Source organism: Amphiprion ocellaris, chromosome 1, assembly GCF_022539595.1.
Source record: "Amphiprion ocellaris isolate individual 3 ecotype Okinawa chromosome 1, ASM2253959v1, whole genome shotgun sequence".
Classification (NCBI taxonomy): Eukaryota; Metazoa; Chordata; class Actinopteri; family Pomacentridae; genus Amphiprion; species Amphiprion ocellaris.
In genome coordinates this window covers 30,680,332-30,691,087 of record NC_072766.1, presented here as the reverse complement: position 1 = coordinate 30,691,087, position 10,756 = coordinate 30,680,332, and the positions used below count along the sequence as shown (strand labels likewise).

The 10,756-nt window shown below is 43.4% G+C and overlaps 1 protein-coding gene across 4 annotated transcripts in view; it reads left to right on the top strand.

The window, feature by feature from the left end:
- The first annotated feature begins 2,056 nt into the window (after positions 1-2,056).
- ano1a (anoctamin 1, calcium activated chloride channel a) overlaps positions 2,057-10,756 on the top strand; it is an 83,770-nt gene continuing 75,070 nt past the window's right edge. Inside the window, exon 1 of one of the 4 annotated variants that reach the window (XM_035953563.2) lies at positions 2,057-2,311. Coding sequence is in view for 2 of the 4 variants with exons in the window: in XM_023281822.3 (XP_023137590.1) it covers positions 4,780-4,840 (61 nt within the window). In the remaining 2 variants the exon portion in view is untranslated. Of the gene's footprint in view, positions 2,388-4,356; positions 4,841-10,756 lie in introns of those variants that run through there. The other 3 variants (XM_023281824.3, XM_023281822.3, XM_023281823.3) reach the window with 3 other exon arrangements.

Sequence of the window (10,756 nt, the reverse complement as noted above, 5' to 3'; positions counted from 1 at the left end):
CTGATACTGTGGTTCAGGGTTGGTTTGGCTACTCTCTAAAATACACTTTCTCTATAATGAATAGTGGATTGACCACACAATGATATGGTTGACTGTGAATACATTTGCTCTCAATACAAGCAGGAGAGCAGCAGGACACACCTCCTGTATTCACACCGAGACTCTCCCTCACAGAACCCCTCAGTTCCTCACATTTGACGGTAAATTCTTGCAAAATTCCACACTCTTTTGACATCTTCACGGTGGACACCACCAGCTTCTGTTATAGTGCTATTAAAGTGGCAAACAGACTGCTCTTACATTTCTACCTTCAGGTACAAAATGCTTTACAGTTTACTTATTCACATGCAAACACACATCGACAGACACAGCTGGCATGCAAGATACTACTACTACTATTACTTCTGCTACTGCTGCTTGTGCAACCATTACTACTACTACTACTACTACTACTACTACAACTCTACTACAGCTGATGTTACTACACTTATTACAACTGCCGTTGCTACTGCTCATACTACTTCTACTGCTACTACTATTATGCCTGGTGCTACTACTGTTACTACTACTACTGCAACTGCTACTATCCCTACTGTTATTGCTGCTAAGCAACTACAATTACCTCTAGTGGTACTACTGCAGTATTACTGCCACTATCAAGATTACTGCTTCTGCAGCTATTGCTACTTCTACTTGTAATGCCACTGCTATTACTGTTCATAAAGTGGCAGTCATATTATGTTTTAACAAAAGGTTCCTGCACTGCTTCCTAAAACAGGGATGTGATAACACATTGCTGATGTGGGAAATAGAGAGTAGAGATTAACTGCACAGTATAAACAGACGATGAGAGTCATGGTGACAATAATGTGCAAAATACAGTTGTAAAAAAGTATCTGTTCTGCATTTCCAAATGGGCACTACCAGCAGGTGATCAAGTGTGACCTCTGACCTGTGAGGCAGCAGTCAGTCAATGTCCTGAAACAGGACACTAACACTAGATTTTGTCTGACAGGTTTTGGTAGAGAGCTGCACAGTGGCTTATGTGGTTGGCACTTTCACCTTGCAGCTAGAAGATGCCTGGTTCATGTCTGCATGTTCTCCCTGTGCATGCATGGGTTTTCTGTGGGTTCCTCCCACAGTCCAAAAACATCCATCCATTATCTGTACACTGCTTAATCCTGATTAGGGTCGTGGGGAGCTGGGTCTATCCCAGCTGACTTGGGCTGAAGACAAGGGACACCCTGGACAGGTCACCAGTCTATCACAGGGCTACATATACAGACAAACAAGCACACTCAAAATAACACAAAAAAAAACATAAAACAGCAAAGCCAGTATCTTTATATGCTATCGCTGTATATTTCTTTTTCTCTTTGCATGTCTTTTCACACCATGCTGTCTGACTTGGCAGCACCCTCTCCCTGACCTTAACCCTAACCGCAACCCTTTAATAAAAATCCTTAATTGTATAGATGTGACATGCAAACTGTCTCTGACATACAAACAATCTCATGATACCACAGTATCCCTGTTTCTCAATCAGCATGGCTTGTGAAGAGTTAGGTTTTCATCGTGGTTCAGGTAAGAGAAGACACATCAGTTTTTAGGTCATGATCGGTGTGATTATACTGTCCGGTTGGACATTTCTCTGCTTTCCATGTTCCCAAACAGGAAAACTACAAGGAACAGCTACGTCCACATTCTACCCTCAGATGACACCATGTACCAGAGCTGCACTTTGAATATGGAAATATGAATGCTGTTTGAACATTTAGTAGGAAACTTACAAAGAAGTATCGTTGCAGTCTGATTGCTTTGACTCTTCTTTGCCATGCACTATTTCACTTGATTGCAGGCAGCATCATCATTTTCACACACATGTAGCCCATGGGCCCAGTCTGTTGCTTTGAATTCTCTGTCTCTTCAGGTGAGTGGGGGCGTGTTTGGGAACTCTACCTGGCAGTCTACAAGTCCACACACGCCGTTTGGGAATGTCTGTCTCACTTGAGGAGACTCCCTGTCTGCTTTCACGGCATCCTGTTGCCTCAGTCAAAAGAAATATCTGCTGTAGCTCAACCTGCCACATGTAAGACATGAGCTTACAGGTCTGATCTAGCAGGACGGACGTGGTATTTGTTTTAGAATGTATTCTCTTTGAGCTTCTTCCTACAGCAGTCCCATGCCTTTACATTGTGGCATTGCATAACCCACCGGTGACTTCATGTTCTCCCGGGACGCTGTGTGGGAGGAGAATTTTTACCTGAGAAGACCAGAAGCACTTCCTCCTCCACCCCGTCTCCGCGCACAGGTGAGTGGGAAGTGTTACCTGGCCAATACCTGCACTTACCTTCTACCAGACGGCTCTCTGTAACTGTGGAGAAAAGGTAACTATTCATTTCTTCCTCCCTACTCTGCTGTCCTTTAAATGGGTCCGAATGCTGACTTGTTTGCTCCTCTTTCATCCATTTCTTCTGCGAGTAGATAGCAGCTGTTTTTCTTTTCCCGCTTGGCTACATCTGATCGAACCATTTAATGCTTCGGTGTCTTTGTCGCAGTTTAGAAAAAACCTTCACAATAACTGAGTTAAAACACGGAGGTAAATGTTTGGGATTTTCTTTGAGATATTCGCGTGAGTGTCCTGAGGCGCATTGGGAGCGCGGAGGTTTCCCTGTGTGCTGAATTACGCACAGAGACATGTTTATCAGCTGTTCCATGATAAATACGTGTAAAGTGCTGCAGTTGATGAGTGGCATTTACGATTCACAGCAGTTAAATCCTCAAGCTTAATTTCACATAGGGCACACACGGTCCACAAGGTGTCCGGAGGATAGTCCTTCTCTGTGAGCGCTCATCCCGTAGCTGACATCAGGCAGGCTGCTCTGGAAAATATAGTTGTGGAGATTAAGACAAAGAAACCAATTAGCGAAGAAAATTGTCCTTGGATGTTTTTGGCACGCAGTAGAGCAGAGTATTATGCTCAGGGCATGTGGAGGCTTGGGAATGCCCTGCGTTCAAACTGCTCACTACAGTGCCGGGTTGAAATCAGAGGATCATGGAGCGTACATTCTGGGAGGTGTTGTATGTTCTGTGTTCTGTGTTCTGTGTTCTGTGTTGTATGTTCTGTCAGCGATCAGACCTCGCCAACACTCGTGCGCTCTGATCACCTCGCGCCTACTGAAGGACCCCAGCGCGAGGGGGCGGCACCAGCTGGCGCAGTGATGCTGGAGCTGGAGAACAATGCTGCATTCAGGTCCCACTGGAAATAACAGCCTCCCATAGTTCGGCTAAACGAAATAAAACTGTCTGGTCCATTTATGTTCCCTCTTTTTAATGTCTGACACGTAACCTGTACCTAATAGCACTGTTTGTGCATAAAGTGCTGTGTTATGTCCACGAAAAAGAAGCAATATGGTCGATATGTGCTGCTGTAACAATGGAAATTTCCCCTGGCGTGGGGGGCAATGAAGGATTATCTTATTTTATATAGTCAGTGCCAGAGCCACAGATGTATTATAGGAGTATGCAGGATGAGACCATCACTCACATTAGGGTGGAATACTGTCTTGTTATTTGTCAGTAAATGGCTGCAGGCCAAATTGTGGTTTGTTTTGGTCATTTATCATTTGTTTAAGCATGCTAGACTGCCATCTAGAAGTAAATCAGTGCTCAAATACAATATATTATGGAACTCAGTCGACTGAAACCTGGAACAGTTGCTAAAGCTCTGCATTTTTAATTTTAGTGAAGCTCATGGGAAAATTGTACAGTTGTGCAAAATACAACAAACCTCATGTAAGATACTGTGTCCACTGCAATTTGCACAAGATTGAGGATGTTTGTCATCATGTGTTCACAAGTCTTTGAGGATTTTGTATAGCCACATCTTAAACACTCTGAAAGGGGAGCCTTATGGTGCACGAGAGACACTAAACCAGAACAGTCTCATTTAGAAACAATTAAAACTGTCTTCCAAAAGAATATTAGTACAAAAGGACCAAAGATGTGTTAAAGTAGCTTTATAGACAGACAGTAGCATTTACATGACACCGATAAACACACCACTGTCACCTTTTGCAGACACCTGTGCTTTTTATTCAATATTATATAAAGTGGTGTACAATCTAAATGAAGCTCTAGTCAGGCAGGTGACCACGGGTTTTGTAAAAATTACCAACTAAGTGTTAATCTAAACTCACAAACTAGTCGTCAGACTTCACTCCAGAGTTTGGAGGAAGTAACTGAAAGCTGAGGTGTAAACACCGAGATGAGCTGTAGGCAGGTAAGCAGGGAGCCACTTTACCCTGTTTTCTTGTGGTCATTGAATGCAACATGTTTTTCGACCGTTTTGGCACGATTTTCGCTAAGCTTCTCCGCGCGTTATCACTTTGCTGTTAGTGACTGGATCATCTCATTTAGACAGAGATCGTCCTCTCACACGGACCAGAAGCGTCTTAGCGCAGGACGGTGTCATCTGGCAGATGGAGCTTCATTCAGGACTCCTTCAGAGCTGAAGTAGCTCCACTAACCGTCAACACTCAGATCAATAACCCACTCTTTGTAGATACTGTCTTTTGGACAGATAGTTTGTGTTGGACAAATTCGACAGGAAACTGTTTGCCAGTAGTCTATCAGCTTTCCAAAAGATGAATAAGTGGTAACTCTCCATCCAGCGTTTCCATGCAACAGCGCGGGCGGCTGTGAGGAGTAGCTGCTGCTGCAGAGAGCTCTGTAGATGCGATCAGGGCTCTAGAAACCCTGAGCGCCTTCGCAAGCCCAATGGAGCGACAAGATGAGCCGGGAGGAGGCTTAAAGCACCATGATAGCGCAGAGGAGCTCGGTAAGACACGTCGTTCCATATTTTGCATAAAATGCAGGAATATGGTCATGGTGAGGATTTGTGTGCGGCCGTGCGCTGGAACGCAGACTGAATATAAAGCTCAAATTTCCCTGAAGTCATAATTTACATGGATCGTGGCTGCTGATGTGCGCACTAGGAGCACATGTCTGTACTGCTGCCTCAGAATCCTCTACTTATCGTTTCATATCAACATGCTGATATATTTGACTTCCACAGAAAGCCAATTATTTTCTGCGGGTTTCCGCCAGACGGATTTAAATAATACTTTGACTATACAAATAGCTCGTTTTATATGTGGCTGGAGCCCTAAGACCACATCCAAACCTTGCCACAACAGTTAACCTTAACTGAGTCTAGTCTTGTGGGATAGGCTGCACAGACACACAGATTTCCAGCTGAATGTTCCTTCACAACATGAGGCAGGGTTGAACAGTATTTCATTACTGGCATAAGTTCACAGCCACCTTGTGTTCGTGAATGATTAAGTAGTTGACTCCTGCAGCGTGGGATCTTTGAAAGTTTTCATAATTTTATTATACTTGAAGCTGCATGACTCGGATTTCAGGCCACTTGAGGGCAGCAGATCAGGATGTAAACACAAGATGGACATAACCTTTCCGCACTTCCCAGTCTGTGTATCCTTGATTATTTTCCTTGACTCCTCTCCTCGCTTCTTAGTCCTTCCTACTGGAGATGTGAGTGGATGAGGTGTGGAAGAGGAGTTGAGGTAACAGGCATTAAAAAAAAAAACAACACATCCCTGCCTCTGAGCTGTTTTAAAGAGAAGACATGGAGTAAATGTGACATGTGGCACAGCTGTGGCATCGTTACAGCCTGCCACTGTGTTTTCTGATCTCAGATGAGCAGAATGGTGTTCATTATAAGATTACAGTATATATTTACAATTTTATTATTTAACACATACATGCATATGCTGTGAAATATGAACGAGGCAGACCCCCCCCACACACACACACACACACACTCAAAACTACAATACATTTATGACTGAGTAATCTATATTATTTACACATTTGTCAGTCCTGCTTCTGCCATGTTTTTTCATTTTCCAGCTGTATGTCACACCTCGAGTCACTGTTGCAGAAAAGATTTGATCAAGGTTACAACGAGGGTACACCTTTGCATCACTCATAGCTCTTCCTCTTTGATCCTTAATCGTTGAGATGCATTTTAAGAGTTGAGACATCCTTTGTAAAGGCACACCAAGACTGATTTCTAGGGGAGGGCAGCAGGATGAGGACAGGTGAGACAAGAAGAATGAAATTAGTGAAATAAGATGAGCCTATTGGCAGTCATAAAGTTGTCATAGTGAATGTGCTCCATCCACCTAAAGAACCTCAATCCATGTTTTGGTCTTCGTCAACTCCTGCGAAAACCATCAAGTGTTGTTCAGCAGCAGGTCTCTCCCTGTGTCTGTGCTGGACAGATAGTGTGCAGTGGCTGCTGTTGCTGAAAACAGGGTGTGTGAGTGCAGTGAACCAAAGCAGTGCAGACATGGACATTAAAAACGTAAGATGTAATTTGACTTGCTTCAAGTGAATTGCAACTATTTTTGATAACTGATTAATCATTTAAAGTAATTATTTAAGAAAAACAAATCCTCTGTCTGCAGCTTCAAAAATCTGTAAACTTTCTGGATTCTGTCATCCTACAATACTGTTCCAAAGTTTGGGGTCATTTAAAAATGAAGAAAAGAAGAGTATTTTTTTTCATTGAAGATAACATTAATTGAATCAGAAATACTGATCAGACTGCGCTTGGTTGAAAGTACAGCACCTTCTCCGGCTTCCTGCTGTACCAGAACTGAAATACTGCTGCCAAACAGCCCTCTGCTCCCAATGTGTGGACTGTTTGTTTTGCACTAAATGGCGATGAATCCGACATTTCAAAATTGTGGTCCAGCTTTATTCACCATGAAGCCCATTCATAACATGAGCTGTATCAGTGACCAAATGGTGTGGTCTATACTCATAGCCATTATCTACATTTAAAATGGGTGTCATGACTACTTAAAAATATATATAATACTTGACTCCCCTTCCGTGTGTGGTTTACAATATTGGTCCTCCCTGTGACTATAATACTCATACAAATGGGTCTCATCATGTTATGACTGTAGACTGGGGACATTAACAATGTCTACAGTTTAGATATTGTTAATGTGATAACTGACTATACTAGCTGATTTTTAATGGACTATCTATAGGGGTACAGAGGAACATTTCCAGCAACCATCACTCCTGTGTTCTAATGCTACATTGTGTTAGCTAATCGTGTTGAAAGACTAATTGATCATTCGAAAACCCATGTGCAGTTATGTTAGCTCATGAATAAAAGTGTGAGTTTTCATGGAAAACATGAAATTGTCTGTGTGATCCAAACTTTTGAATGGTAGTGTAGGTGACAGTAAGATTAAAATCTTTAACTTGTGGACAAAATACCACAATTGTCACGTTGGCCTTTCGGAAACACTGATTGACATTTGTCACAGTTTTCTGGCATTTCATAGACAAAACATCTAATTGATTAAACCAGAAAATAATCAGTAGATGAGTTGACAATGGTTGTACTCCTAGAAAGCAGCATTTCCATCAGTATGCTTGGTTGGAGATTAATAATAATAATAATAATAATAATAATAATAATAATAAATTTTATTTATAAAGCGCTTTTCCAAAAACTCAAAGACGCTGTACATAAAATACAATAAGATAAAACAAAACTTAATTAAAATCAGTAGATAGTAAAACAAGTTCAAGATAAAATACAGAATCACTTAAGGAAAGCAGATCTAAAAAGGTGAGTCTTTAAAAGGGATTTAAATGTGGTGAGGTTGGTGCAGTCACGGAGGGCATGGGGGAGTGAGTTCCAGAGTGTGGGGGCGGCAATGGCGAAGGCTCTGTCCCCCCAATGTCGCCGGCTGGTCCTGTGCGGGATGGAAAGGAGGTTTGTGTGGGAGGAACGGAGATTCCTGGGGGGGGTGTAGGGGAAAAGCAAATCGGTAAGGTAAGAGGGGGCAAGATTATGGATGGACTTGAAGGTGAGGAGAAGCAGTTTATACTGGATGCGGTGTGAAATGGGGAGCCAATGGAGGTTCCGCAGGACGGGGGTGATATGGTCGTGAGAACAGGTTCGGGTGAGGAGTCGGGCAGCAGAGTTTTGAATGAGTTGAAGTTTATTGAGAACTTTGGAGGTGGAGCCGAAGAGAATGCTATTGCAGTAGTCAAGGCGGGAAGTGACGAAGGCATGAATGAGGGTTTCAGCGGCTGAGAAGGAGAGGAAGGGGCGGAGACGGGCGATGTTGCGGAGATGGAAATAGGCAGTTTTGGTGATCTGATTAATGTGGGGTTCAAAAGTGAGGTTGCTGTCAAATATCACACCGAGGTTGCGGATGTGAGCAGAAGGAGATAGGGTGGTGTTATCAATGGTAATGGGGGAGTGGGGAAATGGTGTGAGTGATTTAGGTCCAATAAAGATGAGATCAGTCTTGTTGCAGTTTAGCAGGAGAAAATTTTTCCTCATCCAGGATTTAATGTCGGCCAGGCAGCTGGAGAGAGAGGGGAGGGTGGTGGTGGTGGTGGTGTTGGTGGAGATTTAGAGTTGGATATCATCGGCGTAGCAATGGAAGTGTAGGTTGTGGCGGTGGATGATGTTGCCGAGGGGGAGGAGGTACAGGATAAAGAGGAGGGGGCCAAGGACTGATCCTTGAGGGACACCATGGGACAGGGGGGCGGTGGGGGATGTGCAGTTGTTGACCTTGATGAATTGTTGTCGATTAGTGAGATATGATGTGAACCAGGTGAGGGCGGTGCCGGTGATGTTAATGGAGGATTGAAGGCGGGACAGGAGGATGGAGTGATTGATTGTGTCAAATGCTGCAGAGAGGTCGAGAAGAATGAGGATGGTGACTTGTCCAGAGTCTGAGGAGAGGAGGAGATCGTTGGTGACCTTGAGGAGAGCAGTTTCAGTGCTGTGATGAGAGCGGAATCCGGATTGAAAGGTTTCATACAGGTTGTTGGAGGTGAGATGAGTTTTCAACTGGGCAGCGACGACACGTTCTAATGTTTTGGATAAGAAGGGGAGGTTGGAGATGGGCCGGAAGTTGTGAGGGGAGGTTGGATCCAAACCAGGTTTTTTGAGGATGGGGGAGACAGAGGCGAGCTTGAGGGGTGAGGGGACACAGCCAGTACTGAGGGAAGTGTTGATGATGTTAGAGATGAGGGGGGAGATAACAGGGAGGCAGTTTTTGAGGAGGTCAGTGGGGATGGGGTCCAGGCAGGATGTGGAGTTTTTAGTTCAAGTGATGAATTTGGGCAGGTCCAGGGGGGAAACGGGCGAGAAGTGGGCCAGGGGGGGAAAGTTCAGAGGGTTTGGTGGAGGAGAGGGGGGATCAAGTGAAGTGGGAGAGGTGACAAGGCTGCTGTGGATGGAGATGATTTTGTTATGGAAAAAAGAGAGGAATAGGTTGCACTTGTCGGTGGTGAATGAGTTTGAGACGGTGTCCGGGAGGGCAAGGAGTTTATTGACAGTTGAGAAGAGGGACTTGGGGTTGTTGGAGCTGGTATTGATCAGGTCAGAGTAGAAAGTGGACCGTGCAGATTTCAGGGCGTCTTTGTATTGTTGGAGGAAGTCGGAGTAGGCTTGGCGGTGAACTGTCAGGTTTGTTTTCTTGACAAGACGTTCCAGCTGTCGTTTATGGGCTTTCATGAGGTGGAGTTCGGGGGTGTACCATGGAGCAGAGTGGGAGAAAGTGACTAATTTGGATTTGAGGGGAGCAAGCTGATCAAGACAGCTTAAGACAGATTAAGTAGTTTTGTATTTTTTTTTTCCATTTTGCCCAGTGATTGTGTACTTTTGAAAAGAATTTTATGTCTGCACCTGCCAGTGGGTCCTCACAGTTGGAATAAAACATGTTAATTCCACTTGAGAGGTAACTTGATGTTCTCTGAGGAGAATACATGAACATATATCAGCATTGGCAATCAGACAAAATGAGTTGGAAAATATCCATATATCAGATACTGGCAAAAATCTCAGTGCATTCCCAGTAGAGGTAGTAATTACTTTCTCATTCTTTGCACAGTCACATAATCCATAATGTAAAGGTATTTATTAGTGCAGCTTCAAACATAAAATAATCAGTTGTCCCTGTTAGTTCTGAAGTGAATCTATGTGGAGTTAGTATTTTGATAATTATTACAATATGTGTCCATATGTGCAGTGCTGTGCTCACTGGTTTGATTCTTTCTGTGCATACAGTATGTCACTCAGATAATTTGTGACTTTGATTCTGTGGAAGTGCTAAGACACAAATTCCGAGCTGTCACTTTTTGCCTTCATTTGATCTGAATATTCATGGCTGGAATGTACACACTGGAGCTGATGGTTGTGCAAATACATGGTTCACATCCAGTTAGATTTTTATTTCTTCATGATCTGTTCAGTGTAAAATATCCTACTTTTGTCCTAAGAATGGCAGCTTGATGTGTGTTTCATGCTGGATGACTGCAGCAGGTCAGTGAAATATTTTAGCCAGTATTGCAATCCCTGGTTTAATTGTGTTTCTCCAGTAATAGTTCTCAAATCAACAAGCAAATTATTCTCTCCGTGTTTTGCATAATGGAAATCTTTACTGGATGTCTTATATCTGTTCATTAGAGCTTGATCAGTTGAAACAGCCGATTAGATACTACAATGGCAGCTTTGTGTGTCCATTTATCAGATATAATTTTCAGAAATGCTGACTAATCATGGAGGTAAATGTTGCACTGAAAACTTTGCATGTCAAGAAAATAGATCCAAGACACATGCTGGGCGCTGCCTGTCTAGGCTCTCTGCCAAGACATTTGGCAGATGAAATCTGTTCCTGGGCAG